Genomic DNA, 18,597 nt, shown 5'->3' with positions numbered 1-18,597 from the left:
CTCCTCCCCAGACTCTTCAATCACCTCCCTGAGGAAGACTCCAACATTTCATCCTATGTGGGCAACAGGTGCTGTAGGAAGTGCTGCGATGATGGCACAGTGTGGTGAGCGGGCGGGGGTGGAGGGTGGGGGCTCATACTTCTGCTGGTGCAAACGCTTGCCACAAACACTAACCAGAAGTGAGTTTCTTCACGAACTGTTCTTATTTGACTGCCCCAGCCACTTTTTGATGATGGTTGGTGTATCTGGCTGTGGGTGATCCTGGGTCCCTGGGTCTGAAGGCTGCATGGGGAAGATGCCATCTTTGCTCTTTTGATCATAACTTTCTGTTACAGTTTAGATGTTTGTCCCCTCCAAATCTCATGTTGAAATTTGATCCCTAGTGTTGGAGGTGAGGCCTGGTGGGAGGTATTTGTGTCTTGGGGGTGGATCCCTCATGGACAGATAAATGCCCTCCCTAGGAAGGAAGCTTGAGTGAGTTCTCATTCTATTGTTCCCATGAGAGTTGGTTGTTCAAAAGAGCCTGGCACTGCCCCTCTTTCCCTGCCTCTCTCTTGCTTCCTCTCTCGCCAAGTGATCCCTGCACATTACCCATTATCCATGAGTGGAGGAAGTCAAAGGCACTCATCAGAAGTAGATATGGCACAGGCTTCTTGTGCAGCCTGCAGCACTATGAGACAAATAAACCTCTTTTCTTGATAAATTACTCAACCTCAGGTATTCCTTTATAGCAGCACTAAGCAGACTAAGACACTTCCCAGGTGCAGAGCCCAGGGTTTCTTCTCTGGTTTTTCTGAAGCTCATGAATGAATGAACCATACTCAACATTAATAGTAACAGCATCATTTTGCTAATGCCTAAAGTAATGTGGATGTAAGAAGAAACATGCATTACCTGTTGACGTTTTTCAAATTCCAACTTGATCCGGGACTTGATGCAATTACAGGTGTCCTGATATGTTTGCTGAAGAGCAAGTTCCATGAGGTGCTTATGGTAGGCTCCCGCCAGGTTCCCACAGATGAAAATGATCACATTGGCCAGGATCTAAAGAGACAGAAAGAACTGCTCAATAGGGTGACTGTGTCTCACTCGTGAATATAATCAAAACGAAGTGCACATTAGCAACTGTCTTCAGAGAGATAACTGTGGGAAGTTAATTTTACTTCTGCTTCCAAAGTAACATTTTTATTTGCTTAACAGAAAACATCAGTCTCCAGAAGAGTTCTACCCTGTTTTTGGATCCATGCCCTTTGGTAGACAACTTTGTAGTCCCTCCTTTGACTTTGGGCTCAGTCATGAGATCTACTTTGCTTTCGCTAATGCAATGTGGACAGAAATAACCACGAGCCAGATCCAGATCCAGAGTGACTTGTTTTTCAAGTCACTCTCTTGCACCTCATTAGGAAAAGAACATTTCCGGGTAGCCCACCAGTCCCAGGATGAGAGACACATGGAGCAGAGCTGTCCTAGTCAACCTGCAGTCTTATTGTGTACCTCTGAGATTTCATGGTTGTTACGCAGCATTATTGCGATACTAGGTGACTAATACAAACTGCCCTCACACCAAAACTGTACTTGCTGAGCCTGGATAACTGACATTCACCCATTATCTTTTGTTTATGTAGAAATATGGTAGTCTTTCAAAACATAAAACTCATTATTCTTTTGATGATAAAAACAATTCATGTTCATACAATTTGGGAGAAAAACAAAGATATAAAGAAAAACTAAAAATAATCTGTAAGTGTCCTGGCCAAGCGGAACACTCTGCTGTCCATACGGCCTTGTCTACCTACTCCGTTTTCCTCCGTGTTCTCAAAACCGGTGGCATACTCTACTTTGTCAAGATCTCTCTCTCGTTCCAAAAAGCTTCAGTTCATTCTGAATGTAGTTTTTGTCCTTTGCTTTAACGTTTAATAAGATACTTTTTAGATCATATAAGTTCCGTAGAAACAAGATTTTTAAATGCTTAGATAATATTCAGTTCTGTGACTAGATTGTCCTTTAGATACGTCCATATTGTTTAATACTTATCAATATTCTGTGCATTTGCATTATGCTATAGTGGTCAACCTCATGTATAAAGCTTTGGCTTCGTATTTGATCATTTCCTCAGACATAATTACTGAAAAGCCAGAAGTATTTTTAAATTCTTGATACATATTGCAAAATTGCTCTCAGGAAATATTCCATTTACATTCTCATCAACAGTGTATGACAATAGTCTTTTTAGTGTAGCCCACTATTCACATGGAGCAAGCTCTTGTGTGTCCAGGGCAAGACCTACAGACCTGTCTGTGAGTGGATAGACATATCTGGTTAAAATCCAACCTACCCTACGTTTCCATATGACTTGTATTCTCACCAAGACAGGTCACTAGTGGCTTTAATAACAACTCAGCAGCATCAGTTCCAAATATTCTATGCTCCTCCCTAAGAATCTCCCCATAACATAGACCACTTCATCACATTAATCATCCAACGTGGTGAGCAGGAGTGGCTGGAACCCATCATGGGAAATTTATTCCTAAATCTTCAAGGTTCCCTGTGACAGGACTGAACAGAGAATCATAGCTGTCCTCCCTCTCAGTAGGGGGGTCACTTCTGCCAAGGAGAGCAGGAGGAATCGGTCTAACTGGAGGGCTTGGGAAAAGGATATGAACTCTCTGCATCTTAGCCCATCCTCCCCCATAAGCAGGGTCTTCCTCTCTAAAGTGGGTGGTCATCTTCATGTTTTGCGTTCTCAGCCAAGCAGTGGACCTAGTGGGCCACTTGCCTCTGTGCTGAGAAGGACTTCGATTTGAGGGCAGATGGCTGTAGGGAAAGATGGGTAAACTCAGGGGATAATCAGCAAGATCATTTATTCCTAACTGCACTCTCCAAATAGGTGTAAGTGTAATAAGGTGACATTTTGTTCTCCATCTACCCAATGCCTTTGTCTATCTCTCAAAGGGTTCTGAATCCAAGAGGAAAACAGTGATATTAATTATTAGCCTCCTCAAGTCCTAGAAAATAAATGTTTGGGATACAGGGGAAAAAAAAGGACAGAGTTAGAATTGGAAGAATGATGTGATGAGGTTCTCTCTGAATAAATGCAGAAGCACAATAGAAGTGGGGTCCAGAATCATGCACATTAGAAGGGGCCTTCAATGATGTTTCATGTAACTCACTCATTTCAGAGAGATTTGGGGCCAGGGAGATCCTAAAGCTCACCCATATTCTCACAGCTAACCCCCATAATGTCCAGTTATGCATCTATATTTTATCTCCTCCCCATTAGTATGGATAATTAAAATCTTTACTGGGAATTCCTCTGTGTGTGTGATCTGTGTGTGGTATATGCATGTGGTGTGCATACATGCATGTAACTTGTGTGTAATCTGTGTGTGAAATGCATGCTTGGGTGATGTGTGTGCATGTGATATGCAGGTAACGCACGTGCTCTGTGTGGAAGGCATATGTGCTCACAGTCTGTGTGTAAGCGGGTGCAGCAGCCCAGCGCTTCAGAGCAATGTGGCTGTCTTCAGTGTTACTTCTACACATTTTCTAGCATCACAGGGCTCTCTTCCTTCCCAAGGCCATACTTTGACACATCACCTCTTCTGAGAATGTCAATCCTGGAGCATGTGGAAAGTCCGGATGACCTTCCTGGCTTCCGATTTGAGGGGACCCTCCCCTAGTTGAACAGGAGTTGATTTCAGCACCATGTCCAATGGTGCATTGTCAGTTAAGTCCTGCCATACTCTGCTTCTGCGAAATGACCATCTGCTTTGCTATAAGTTCTTCAGATCTTGTCATTGCTGGATATGCTTTGAAGAACAGTGCACCAAAGAATGCAGGAAATGAGAGAAGCCAACATAAACCATGCTGCTCAGAATTAGAAAATACTAACTCCTTCCTTATTAGGTGTAGCTGAAATTATAATAAAAATGACTCAGTGATTATTCATGAGAGCTTTTTCTCTTCCTCCTCAGAAAATGCCTTCGAAGCAAACCTGTCAACATTTTAGGGAGTAAATTCCTCCACAATAAAAACCAAGTGGAATCAACAGAACTGAATGAAGCCATCATCTGTCCCTTGGCTTCTTCTGCAGGGCATAGAAATGGGGCACTTTGATACCAACACTGAGGCTCCAATGCGAGTCTCTACCCTCTGGAATGCGAGTACTGTCTTATCCTGTTTTACTAGAATCCCACTCCCCACTTATTTCCTCTGAATTCTCTTCGCTCGGAGGCCCTTGTTGCAACAGAGCTTGCCACAGGCTTTTCTTCCCCTACGTTGAGGCAGCCTGTATAGGGTAGTCCCTCCTCTGTGGCAGTAGACTGAATTCAGGGTGCTCTCCACCGTGCTGCCTGGCCCTGGGCACAGAGCCAGTGTAGCTGACCAGGTAAATGTTTCTTGTCCATTGAGAGGTTTCCAAACATTTGACAACAGAAGCTCATTCCAAGCAAGGGGAGGCCCCCTGGAGAGCAATAAGGTTTTGCACTTCTCGCTGCCTGTCTTCCAGCCAATGCTCTCCGACTGCCACATTCTACTGGCACATTTGCACTGCCACGGCAGGTAAGGAAAAACCTTCTTGGAGTAATTCATTCTGGATGCTGCATTGCTTCCAACAAATGTAATTTGAACCCCTCCTATCTACAGAGAATGGGAAATAATGCATTTACTGATTTTTAATTTATATATTCAAAGGAAAACTTTTAAGCAATAAACAACATAGGGCTTTAATGTCAAATAGAATATGATATGTCTTTCCTGATGGAAAACTTATCGAATTATAAGCCTGTTCCTGATACCCGGTTTCATCCCTATATTCTAAGGTTAATTGAATTGACCTTGGCATTTTGATAATGACACACATTTACAAATACAATTGATGTCCTAAATAATTTTTCTTTTAAAATGATGCATGCATGGAATGACTTTATACAAGACCTAGAGCTGCAAGGAAGTGATTAGGTTACAATTTTCTTTTCAAAAATAATATCAAAGTATTTTATTTTCCAGAGGACTATTAAGCAGAACCTCTGACAAACAATCCTATTTCCACAATGTTGAGTTTGTTTTATAACATCATACCATCTTGCTGTCTCCTTTTATCTTCTTGCTTCATTTAGCTACTTTCACATCTGTCAGAAAACAGGAGAGGAACTTGGCCTCCAGAGATCTCTTAGAAGGAAATAAATTATTTAAAGTAATAACAGCAGTCAAGGTTTACCCTGAAGATTAAAACCAGGTCTTAAAATCGAGCATGTGCAGGCTCTGGAATCTGTGTAAGTGGAACCATGCCCACACATCCTCACAGAAGGTTGCTGTCTGCACTGCTCCCCATCTTCTCTTGATGTAAATGTGGGGTGATTTGTCAACACTTTCTCAGAGGATGCAAATTAATGAATCCTGTACTTCCCGGAAGCGTGGTGTCTACTAGCAAATTATTATTATTATTTTGCTCCTTTCATAATGACCACCATAACCCTTCTAAATATACCTTATATCTTTTTACCCTTAAGAGTACAGAGAGCAACGCAATCAGGAGAATGGACTTGTTTTATTATTTCATCTTATAGACTGGGCAACAAAAGGTCTAAAAAATTAAGTGACCTGAGGGCTGCCTCCAGGCCGGGAGAGGCTGTCCAGACTGTCCCCGTATATTCTACACAGCCCCAATTCATACGCATACGGCCAGATTTCTCCACCGCACACGCAACCCCTCCAGGGCATGGGGAAGGCATTTCTGAGGAATTTCTAAAGAGACACATGTTATTTTGTAAGAAACTGATTTTTTTCTTTATAAAGCATTTGTATTTATGCTGCAAAGTGCTTTCATCATTTAAAGTTATGTTAAGTTCTTGGAGACCATATGCCATGGAGCCTTTACTGGTTCAGCTCATGCATCTGTGCCTGTTGAGAGGAGAGTGAAGGGAGGGTCAGGCTGCTCTCACCCAGGTTATGAGGCACAAGTGTGACCCATCTGAGGACTATTTCACCTGGGAAGAAAACATTTAAGGGTATCAGGTCATTGTCTTTAAGCATTTGAGAAATTATCACATGAGTTAGGTGACCACTCAGATTTCTCCTTGTGGCTCTGATGTATTATGCATTTTAAAGAGTTTACTATTCTAATTCTTAACCTCATGTTGGGGTGGCAAACTAAAATGGCCCACGCAGACACCAGGCAGCACCCTGCAGGCTGAGGGCAAAGCCAGGCTCCTGGTAATGCTGGAAATGCCATCACTTCATGACATTTTTTTTTTTTTCTATGAACTAACTGCACAATGTCAAAGGAGAAAAGTTATAGCATTTGACACAGGTCATCAGCTTAAAACAAAGCAGATCATAAATATGCAAAAACACCAATTATAAGTCAAAGGAAAATAAAAGGGAAGACAAGAGCATGATGAAGAGAGCTGGGAATGAATATTCAGTAAGCTCACCACTTATCATAAGCATCCAATTTGGCTTACAGAAAGCAATGCTCTTGCCTGGGGGAGAAAATGATCAGGTACAGTTTTCCTTAACTGATCTCTCAGACACGGCTGCAGAGAATCCCAATCCCATCTCCGTAGCATTTCTCACAGCCCTCTAAGAATTAAATTTGCTATGTGCAGTGGCCTCAGGGTTTCTGCTCTTTATCAGTCATTTAGTGACAATCAGGAACACTGTGCTTTGGTTAATGACATCCAATGATCCTTAGGTCATGTGCTAGGATCTTCTAATTTGAAATCCCTCCAAATGAGGAGGAGTGGAGTCAGACAGAAAGGTATAAAGAAAATTGAAACACCAATAGTCTCAACCGTGGATGTTATTAGGACTTTGGGCTAAAAGACTAGAACCAAAAATGGGGAGTCCATTGCAATTTGATTTCCTATGGAAGTTTCCATTACAAAATAGATAGTACTGTTGGTCATGATTATTATTTTCTTTATTCTTTTTATACCACATCTGTTGCTATTAAGTCTTTTGGAATAGCAGACATCATGTTATTTTTCCAGATATATTTGGAATGAAGGGCTAAATCTTATAAGTTGATAGGGCTCATGTCTGGCCAATAACTAGACAAAAATAGAGTATGGCAGCTTGGAGGGCTCTTTGCTCTTCTCAGAACTGCTCCAGCAACTCATTAAAAGTCAACTGGAAGAGATGAGCCTAGAAGATCCTCAGATCGTGATAGAAAGTTCCTCCCACAAATTAATTCATTGAGAACACAGTTTCCCTCCAAGAAGAGAAAGCCGAATTAACCATGCAGAAATCCAGACCTGTACTTCTCAGTTCAGTGACTGCAAACTTGAAAATGATGGGGAGAAGTTTCACTTGATTATAGTTTAGAACCAGAGAAAAGGGAATAACATGGAGTTTCCAATACTCAGGACTCCATAGAAGAAAACAACACAAGCTATGAAGATTTATGGCTTCCCTATTTTCTGCAGAGGAGGGTACTGTCACCCTGTTTACTCTTCTGTCCATTCTCTCTTTGACTCCAAGCACACAGAACAATCTTAGCTTTAGGGTTTAGCTCCTCTCCACTATGGGAAAAGAGAAGATGAAACAAATGAGCTGTATGAGGAAGTTACAAAGATAAAAATGGAAAAGGAAAAAGCAACACTGTCATCAATTTCTATGATGGAATATCTTTGAAGAGTTACATGGAGCTTTACATTTCTCCAAAGAGATTTCTTAGTCCTTTATGATAAGTTAAAGCAGAGGGAATCATGGGAATCACTATCACTGAAACTCCTATTCCACTTCGCTCACATCCAAAATAGAGCAGATGTTTCCTTTTCATTCTTGACCTATTCTGCACACCGTTTCTGCAAAGCAACACTACCAGATCTTCTCCCTACTACCTTCTGCCTCAACACAGCTTCAAGCCCAATTCCGAGAGCATCTATACACTACAAAGCATGTTTGTGAGCATTATTAGTCTCCCTCCGGACAGCCGAAACACTGTCTCCTAACCCAGTCTGATGTTTGGATAATTGCATCTTACATTTGGTCAGGCAACAAATCAATGATTACCTAAACTTTACATCGCCACTGAGACCTATAGAAATCATGATCTCTTTGGTCTTTTTGAGTTCAGATAGTTGAATGAATGTTACTTATTCCAAAGACGTTTGACCTGCTTATTTCAGAAACTCAAATTTCTGAATGGTCCTGGATCTTCCAAGAGGCTTATTAAAAATGCCAGTCTCTGTGTCTTCCCAAACCCTGTCTCCCAAAGTAATGACACAACAGGAGGACACATTTTTAAGTGCTGCATCTCAATGCCTTTCAAAAACTTAGAAACATGAAATTATACACCAATTAAAACAACAATTTTACTAGTCTTAAATCAGCTCTCCTAAGGATCCGCACCAAACAATATACACTTTGCCTGGTTCTGGTGATTTCAGTGGACTTAAATGCTTAAAAAAGAAACTTTAACACACTCTAATTCAGACTTTTCATTAATTTAGACAGATCATCTCTCTAATTAATCTGAATCAATGAAGTTTTGCTTCATTTAAACACCATTTCTAATTCTCTTCATTCACCACCACTTAATAGGTGACACATGTGGTCCACACCCACTCATTTAAAAATTTGAAAGCTGACAGGTATTTAGGTTTATTTAAAAGCATGACCAAGGCTATTAGAGACTCTGATTTATGCAGCTTAGTTTAGGAGAAAATAATACTCCATTTTAGGGTGAACATGTGGCGTATTCCCCTTCTATTAACATAGCACATAGAAGGGATAAAATGCCTTTTGTGGGTACCAGGGGGAGGTTGCATTGCTATCGCATTTGCAACTGGCATTGTGACCTACCTATAGTCGCATTCGTAATCTACACAATAGAAGGTCAATTTGGAATTACACAAAAAAAGTGCAGACTGCCCCGCTGATTATGACTGAATCAGAAAACACCTGATGAAAGGATGTGGACCTAAACGTTGACATCAAATGTAACAGGACAATGCAGAGACGAGATTGCACAGAGGTATAGGAATAACAACACAGGATGCCACGGCCAATCTCACCTGGAGATTTAAATATGATATTAGTAAGCACATCCGTAAGGAAATGACAGGCTGCAAAACGCTGCGAAACAGTCATGGACTCCAAATAAAGGAGAAAAATAGTGAGTGCTGTGATTCACAAGGCCCGCTTTGAATTGGAATGTCCTTTTTGGTCTGACCAAAATATGCTGCATAAAGTCATAGTGTAATTATAAAAGGATGCATCACTGAAACCATTTGGGAAGAGGAGAACAAAAACTTTTCTATTACAAATGAAACTTTGGTTGTTTCATTAATCACACTCATCAGGAAAGGGCATGCCTGGCAACTGCTTCCCTTGATAGAATCAAAGACTGAAAGGTACTCAAAAGCACTCTCCCCAGAGTGTACTCTTGGGGTTACCCCAACCACCTTCCTTCCTCTCTTGGTGTATGTTTTTCTGTAAACCATGTCCTGTAAGAATGAAAAGACAAATTTTTAAACCCATTGGCACCATACTCTGATTTCTTGTAAATTTCGGTCAGAGAACATGTATTATTTTTGCCCCAAACACCAAGTGACATCTCATGTTTTCCCAAATGGACAAGACTGCAGCTGTTTTTCCTAGACAATAGCATTCAAAGACCACAATTGAAAGGAGTGGGCTTTGCTAAATATGTGCAATAGTATACTACGACTACAACAACAACTACTACTACTACTAATAAAATACCATAGACTGGGTGGCTTAAACAGCAGGCACTTATTTCCTCACAGTTCTGAAGGCTACAGCCCAAGACCAATGTGTAGTTAGGTTTGATCGAGGCCTCTCTCCTTGGCTTGCAGACAGTTGCCTTCTTGCTGTGACTTGGCCTATTTTATGCTGCTATAACAGTAGACCACAGACTGGGTAACTTATACAAAACAGAAATTTATCAGCTCACAGTTCTGGAAGCTGTAAAGCCCAATATCAAGGTGATGGCAGGGTTGGCAGTTCTAATTCCAGGAAGGAGCCTTGAGCACAGCAGCCTCTGTAGGGGAGGAATGCTTGGTCTCCCACGGCAGAACACAAAAGATCAAGTGAAAAAAATGGGATTAACTCCCTTTTATAACGGTGTTAATCCCACCCATGAGGGCAGAGCCCTCGTGACCTAATCACTTCGTAAAAGTTCTACTTCCTAATAGTGTTACAATGGCAATTAAACTTCAACATGAGTTTCAGAGGGGACAAAAATTCAGTGACCTCACAGGGTCTCTTCTCTGTGAGCACACCACCCTGGTGTCTCTGTGTGTCCCAGTCTCCTCTTCTAATAGAGACACCAGTCAGATTGCATTAGGGCCCACCCTAAAGATCTCATTTTACCTTAACCACCTCTTCAAAGGCCCTATGTTTAAATACAGTCACATTCTGAGGTGGTTAGCCTTCAGCATATGAATTTTGAGGGAACGCAATTCAGTCCATCACAATATGACACTAAGTTTTAAAGACATTTTTACATATACATCACCAGAGAATCCACTTGAATGTCAAAATGGGCAAGCCTTAGACATTTGGGGCTGGCAGCTCTTTTGCAGAAATTCCATGTACTACCCATGATGGTTCAATGTGCACCAAGATGGGATATTCATTAAATACCCTTTAGTCGTTCCGCAAAACATTTGCTGGCATTTATTTTTAATCAATTAAATTTTGTACTCTCCCCCTAAAGAAATCAAGGTCATTAGAATAAATGCAATAAAACAAGCCAACAATAGAACTCAACAAAGCAAACAAACAATTTAGATGATGCAAGGCAGGCTTCTCATGAGCTGGAGAAGTGAGATTTTAATTGCAGCCACTAGGTTCTCAGGGTGATGGCTATGAAGTTTCTGCCATTGGGATCATCCTTAGTTAGTTTTCTATATGAGAACACACAAATACTTGTGATTGAAGGAAGACTGGTGATAAACTTCTTCTGACATTATTATACTTCTTCTGACATTATTATAAAGCTAACTGCAAAAATAAAACCACTAATGCAGAGGTTCCTGAGTTTTCCTGGTTCATAATACTCATTAATTCTTTTTATCATGTTACTAGACTAAAGGAAATTCTTAGGAGTTTTGTTTATTACTTAGTGAGGCCAAAGCAACTTAAGTATTATGCCCAAACAACTTAGCAGTTGATGCGAAAAACCACTAGCACCACCATATGTGAAAATAAAATATAATATTTTTATTTCATTCTTAGATAATCATGGTGAAATACTAATGATGTATCAGTGGCCAATGTGCCTGTTGAGTGTTGCATAACTTTACAGAACACGGATTCTGATTCAAGACTGCCACCTACATCTCCCATTGCATCTTAATATCTGCATCATACTGGTTTTTGCTCACAGCAACAACAGAAACCCAGCTTTGCAAAGACATGATGTGAACAAAGGAATGCTGCATGATCTAATGTTGAAACTATGAACTATCTCAAGAGTAGTTTGCTGAGCATCTTTGCATTTCCCTTGAAATTTTAAAATATCCTGGCGTGTCCTTGGGTGCCTTGGAACAGTCTGAAAACCACATCACCAAAGAACTAAGGTTTCGATGAAGTAAATAAATATACAAATTAATTAAATAAAAGTTATGAAAACTATGATGAACTTGCTATCTATATTCTCTTCCAAAAATTTTGAGACAGTAGCAGATACTTCCTTTCTGTGCTCATTTTTCTTCTTCTGAGACAAGAAGCAGTCATCTAACATACCCCGTAAGTCCAGATTTGGTCAAGTTCTCACTTGAAAAAGATGGCTTGCAAGAAAGAGCTAAAAGTCACATGAAGTGACAGTTAAAAAGGTATTGGCAGGAAAACCAACAAGGAATTCAGAAGTACCCCAGGGATAGTAATAGAAGTTTTGTTACCACGTATAGATCTGAGGAGGCAAAGGGAGTGATATGGTCTCGATTTGTGTTCCCACCCAAATCTCATGCTGAATTGTAATCCCCACTGTTGAAGGAGGGGGCTGGTGGGAAGTGACTGGACCATGGGGGCAGATATCCCCCTTGCTGTTCTTGTGATAGTGAGTTCTCATGAGATCTGGTTGTTTACAAGTGTGTAGCACCTCCCTGTTCTCTCTCTCTCTCTCCTGCTCCACTGTGTGAAGATGTGCCTGCTCCCCGTTCGCCTTCCGCCACAATTGCAAGTTTCCTGAGGCCTCCTCAGTCATGCTTCCTGTATAGCCTGCAGAATGGTGAGTCAATTAAACCTGTTTTCTTCATAAGTTACCCAGTCTCCAGTAATAAGGTAATGTTATTACCTTATAGCAGGTAGTTCCTTATAGGAATGCAAGAAAACAGACTAATACAGGGAGGGAGATGTTGCTAGAATCTGGAGAAAGGTGTTACTGCTGGGGAGTCAGCTACCCAACAGGAATTGGTGGAAGCTAAGTCACTGCAAACCTGTGTCCTGGCACAGGGGCTGTTACAGCCTCAATCCCTGACCTCATTCTCCTCTTGCCCTGCAGTTCCTTGGCCATGCCTTCCACTTGCCTGACCCAACCTGAAGCCAGAGGACAAAGGAGCTGGTGACACAGTGCTTCACATTCACTTCCACGGGACAGTAGGGTGAGAACAGTGACTATGGGTCTGGAGCAGCAAACAGGGACCACCCACCCCACGTTCAATACTTCAACCTTGTGCAAAATCACAGCTAACAAAACCAAAGGTGGACTTTTGGGTTGATCAGATTCTGTCTCCAGGAAATTAGGTTTGAGTATTAGAGATTGAGGGCACCAAGATGAAGACCATGTAACCTGGCAGTTGAAGCTACCGTTTTGGGAATTCTGTGAAGAAATTTTGTACAGACAGAAAGATGAATCAAGAAGCTGGCTTTTGGGAAAAGAAGGACAGGGCAGATGTACACAGAGGCAGACAGATGTATACAGAGGCCACTCAGAGAGGATAGAGAGATGGAGGTTCTTAGTCCTAGGAGGCCTGACCAAACTTTAAAAAAATGGGATGTGAAATATTTCAACATAACCCCCTTTCACAAATTTACTTAAACAATTTGGCTTTCTGTTCATTGTGATCTGGGGTCTCTGTTGACACTCATGAGATGTGTGAGGCTCATATTATGTCAGCTTAGAATTAGTTTTGATGACTATGGGTAATATTAAGTAAATTAAAGATACATTATTGACTGCTCAAACTGGTCAAATTTAGAGTTATGTTAATTCTTCAAAGCCTGTCCTCCCAGTGCTCTCTGGGTTACTCCTTGAGTTCTCTTCTGTCTACAGGTAACTTCAATGTAAAACCTACTCTTCAAAAAGGCTACTCTTCTTTTGTATAGTAAATAATATGGTTGGTCTTTGTCTTTTATTTCTTGGAAGAAGATTACATCCTGGGACTATCCTGAGTAATAGGAATGTTTTTGTTATTGGTGAGCCTCTTGGATTATACCTGAGTTTATCCTACAAGAAAGATGAGGCTCAGGATGGCTGGCCATCTGCATGAACAATCATGTGATTAGAGGAGTGAGGCTTTGAGCCACATAACATAAACCTAACCTCTGGGGAAGGGAGCTGGAAAGTGAGATCAATCACATGGATGATGATTCAGTCAGTCACGCCTATGAGATGAAACCCCAAGAAAAACTTTGGACACCAAAGTTCAGTGGTTGATGAACACACTGATGTGCAGGGGAGGTCATGGAAATTGGAATTTGTAGTCAGTTGCTTAGAAATGCAGGTGACCTGGGGACCACCCTCCCTCACAAGTATGGCTGGCATCTGAAGGACAGCCTGGTGGAATTCTGAGCCCTTAACTTGTGGGGTCTCCCCTAATGCTGGATGGTTAGTGCCTGCATGATTTTGCAGCAACCAGCTGGTGTCAGAAAATCTTCCTTTCATGAGGTGTCATTCATTAGGTGATAACTGCCCCTATACTAGAGACTCTGGTGATAGGACACACCACATCAGCCTTCATTTCTGTAGTTGAGCTATTTGTGCCTTTTCCATCTCTGGTTTCCTGGGATTCCTAGGGCTTCTCCAGTGTGCCTGTCTCAGAGTTCAGCTTATGAGTTAATAGCTCTTGTGTGCAATCTTTTTTTTTTTTTTTTTTTTTTGAGATGGAATCTTGCTCTGTCGCCCAGGCTGGAGTACAGTGGCGTGATCTCAGCTCACTGCATGCTCCACCTCCCAGGTTCACGCCATTCTCCTGCCTCAGCCTCCCAAGTAACTGGGACTACAGGCGCCCGCCACCACACCCAGTTAATTTTTTGTATTTTTAGTAGAGATGGGGTTTCACCGTGTTAACCAGGATGGTCTCGATCTCCTGACCTAGTGATTTGCCCACCTAGGCCTCCCAAAGTGCTGGGATTACAGGCATGAGCCACCATGCCCGGCCTCATGTGCCATCTTATCCAGCAGTTGCCCTTGGGTGACTGGAGCTATCTCTTAGTTTAAACCACTCTCCTTCTCACCCTTCACTCCCATTTTCCCTGCTCCCTCCCATCATCAGCCAATCCCTCATTTAGTCAATGACTGACAAACACAGGTGTACAAAAGCCCAACGTTCCTGCTTCAGGGTAGAATAAACTCCAGTGCTCCCCATGAGATCAGACTGTGGCAAGGCCTCACCCCAAACCATCACTCTGGTTTGCTCAGCTTCCTCCTTCCCTGTCCTGTCCTCCTCACTATGGTTCAGGGTTTGTACTAGGCCACCCCCCAATTTATCCCTATCTTAAGACCTGCTTCTGGGAAGCCCAAACAAAGATACCCTGTATCTGCATTGCATAAAAACCAAAAAGCCACATATTTGACTATTTTGTCATTTCAGTTAAGTATATAAAGACCTGTCTTTCTTGAGGCAATAACATGAGGTTTCCTATTTATAGTGCATGATGTTCTAAATACCTAATTAGGTGACTTCTAAATGGGAAATGATTCCTTTTTATAGGATCTAGGTCCTTTTTTTTTTTCTTGCTGGTATCCAACTGTGAGAAATTCAGAATCACTTCTAAGAATAAAAAAAATGGAAACTATTATGTTTTAGGGAAAAAGAAAATGTTTGATTAAGAGCTCTGTGTATTGCTAACAACTCTCTTCAGTTGAATTTGCTTTTCTAGAATAATACGTCTCATGCGCCCTTTATTACTCTGAGACTTCTCCCATGTCATCAGGCATTGAATAGTACAAGAAAAAATTTCTGCCACATTCAGTCTAGGTCCAGCTTCTAGAATCATCTCATTGTTGTGCCTAGATGAGCTTTGGATAACTTGCCTGACAAAACCATTGTGCTTTATAAAAAATTACATACTTAAGCTTACTGGGTACACTTCTCTTAGGAAGCATAACAGTGTTTTCCATATGGTGGGCTTCACACACACTTTTTCAGCTTATAAAGAAAGTAAGAGATAAACCCCCAACCCTCATTTGGAACTGTCATGGTCAAAATAAACTCTCCACTGTTCCCAAGTCTAAATGCATTTCTGGGATGAATTAACATGCTTCCTGATGGTGTGAAGAGGTATTACAAGCCAGAAATAAAACAGAAATCCATCCAAGCCTACTAGAATTTTGAAGAATGAGTATAAAATGTTAAAAATATTCATTTCCATTTTTTCCAGTGGATATATTACATAATAAACCTGCCACTAAAAAATCAAGCATAAAACAATTAGATGTTTAACAATCCAGACTAAAACTGTTAGTCCAGAGGTACCAATTTTTTAAGGACCTTAATAAAGAGTGGGCACACTAGGTAACAACTAATGAAGTAATGAAGTTTTTTTTTTTGTATCATATATAAAATGAACTTTAACAGATCAGAATATTTATTTTCTCATTATTTACTTGAGAAACATTTAATATCTTTCCCATGATTTCATAAGGCTATGTCACATATAAAATTAAATAAAAGCAGCCAAAGAGTTTACTGATAGTTTAAAGGAGAGTGTCCTCAAAACTCATCTTTACACTGGAAAGAGAAGAGATACAGAGTGCAGAGCTTCCCATGGTCAGGTGGCCCTAAGAGTTGTTTTCCTAACAGAAACATTTAAATTCTGTGCTTGCTACAGGGAATAGTTTTCACACCTCAAGGATTTCTATAGCAATCACTGCAGTGAAAGATGCTGATGAGAAAAAAACCGTGCCTGGCATCAGAATCACTTGGGAGTAGAACAGAAATGAAGAAAACCAGTTTGATTTTAGATTATGCATTTAAAAATTCCTTTATTTAGATCAAACTTGACAACCAAATTCCATAATTTGCAAGAAAAGCACTTTTTAACTCCTTCTCAATGCACAAGAAAACCACATAGGCCTGGACCATCACTCTATCAATTGTCTCCAGGCAACAGGGAGTCTAAGCCACTGTGCTAACTCACTCCTCACTGCTTAATGCTACGGCATCCATCTCTCCCTCTTTGAATCATTCCCAAGAGCCAGTGAGCCTACTCCTTAGCTAACAACACCCTTCCTTAACACACACATCCTTCCATCTTCTCCATTTCTCATTTCCCTTTAGAGCTGAGCCTCTAAGACTTGTCTATTTAAGCTCTTTCTAGTTCTTGATCCCTGTCTCTCCTGAACCCATTTCATGTGGCAACTCAAGGCACCACCGAAACCACTCTAGGCAAGAATATCAGTTACCTTCAAGTTTGCCAAACCCAGTGCCTCCTTCCTACTCTCTCCTGACCTCACACCTGAGTGGCTCTCTCAGCAGCAGCTGGGCCCTTTCTCCTATGCAGAATCCCAGCCTGCCTCAGCTGTCCTGGCATCAGGCACCCTGGGGTGAGCCCATCTCACTGACTCCACTGCCTTAATTCGAATGTTGGCAATCTCCAGAGCACTACCCAGGTCTACTTCTCTTTAAATTCCCCCAAGTCCTCCCTTGCAGCATCATCCACATACCTAACTTCTTCAACACCATCCAAATAACACCAATGCCCAAAGGTATATCTCTAGCCTGCATCTTTCTTCTGAGGGCTAGACACAGAAAAGTAGGCCTCTCCAATTTAATATGTTTCTTATGAAAGCATCCTATCCTAAATTCTTTATATAACCCACCCTTGTCTGCATCTCCAAATTCTATCCATGCCCTGTCTCAGCTCCACTCTAGGCACCAAGCCCTCCTCTGGGGTGCTCCAACTTGGCCAGGCTCGAGGCTTTGCACACGCACTTTTCTCTGCCTGGCAATCTCGTGCCTGGCTCTCTCCCTGTGTGGAACTCCTTCTGCTCATTCCTGGCTTGTATGTCAGGGGCTGCCTGGGCACACTATCTGAATGCCTTCCTGCTGTTTTCCAGGATGGCTTCCTGATATTTCTCCAGTATCACTGGAGTAAAACTCCCTGATACTTCTCCAATATCAGTGGAGTAATACTCCCTGATACTTCCCCAACATCATTTGCCAGAAGTAAATGTTTCGCATTTCTCCATCTGCTTATTGTCTGCCTTTCATGTTCTGCTCTATGTTCCTTGAGGGTCAAGATCCCATCTGTTTTATATTCCCCTATATATAGACTGGGTAATCCATACAGAACTTATTGGGTTATCCATACAGAGCTTATGTACTGGTAAGTATTTATTAAATGAATAAATAGAATCCTACATATACCTATGATTCAGCACATAAGAATTGGAAATATCCTAATTCATGTATTGAATGAAAATATATTCTTTCATTCAACAAATATAATTGACAGCCTCTTATGTGCCCCAAACTGCTCAAAGTATAGAAACTATAATTTTAAGAAAACTTTTTAAAAAGGCCAAAGCCCTGCCCTCATGGGCTTATATTAAAATGTGAGTTTTTGCCCTGAATCAATTCAATCTACTTTTCTGCCTCTCCTATTTAGTGAGAAAGCTTTGTAGCTGCTTCATAAGATATCATCCCTGAATATGAGGGTTATGCCTTGATATATACCTGCCGTCCCTTCAGTAAATCCATGCAAATGATACTCAGAAGAGACATGAAGAATTTGGACCTGAACTTATCCTATCAGAGTTAAACTGGAACCATGAAGCTATGTTTTGTCACCTGAAAGGGAATGAAACCTTCCCAGACGGGCCAGATTTGAGTCTGATCTGTTGGGTAAACTAAAACATCTAAAGAAAGAATATGTGCATAAAAAAGGGGAAGTGGAAGTGGGTGGTGAATATTTCAATTATGGAAACATGGAGAAAGGCCTGTCTCTTTGGGGGCGGGGAAAATGGCACTGTCTAGAAGAGAAGGTATCCTGTTAGCTGACTTCAGTACCTGGCCCATATGGCTGGCTCATCCCTCTAGCAGAGATGCATATTTTAGGCTTTCAGAGTTTGATGTCTTAAACTATGCATTCTCAACAGAGGTCATAGCACCCCAAGGGGGAAACAATGGTTCTTGGGGACGGAAACAATGCACAGGTAGATTGCATAAGGTACACATCACATAAACAGATATGCAATCTACCTGTGGCACTAAATTTCCATGAGTGGTCAGGTAGGAATAAAAATATCTAAAGAGGTTATCCACCATGATCAAGTGGGCTTCATCCCTGGGATGCAAGGCTGGTTCAACATATGCAAATCAATAAATGTAATCCAGCAGAGAAACAAAACCAAAGACAAAAACCACATGATTATCTCAATAGATGCAGAAAAGGCCTTTG

The 18,597-nt window shown here is 41.3% G+C and overlaps 1 protein-coding gene across 7 annotated transcripts in view; it reads right to left on the bottom strand.

Moving 5' to 3' along the window:
- The window catches only part of ADCY2 (adenylate cyclase 2), a 424,606-nt gene that overhangs the window by 195,130 nt on the left and 210,879 nt on the right, over positions 1-18,597 (bottom strand). For all 7 annotated transcript variants that reach the window (XM_009208133.3, XM_021939226.2, XM_021939228.2 and 4 more), the window contains one exon: positions 895-1,044. In XM_009208133.3, coding sequence (XP_009206397.3) covers positions 895-1,044 — 150 coding nt within the window. The remainder of the gene's footprint in view (positions 1-894; positions 1,045-18,597) is intronic.

Source organism: Papio anubis, chromosome 5, assembly GCF_008728515.1.
Source record: "Papio anubis isolate 15944 chromosome 5, Panubis1.0, whole genome shotgun sequence".
Taxonomy (NCBI): Eukaryota; Metazoa; Chordata; class Mammalia; order Primates; family Cercopithecidae; genus Papio; species Papio anubis.
This window is presented reverse-complemented; position numbering and strand designations above follow the sequence as displayed.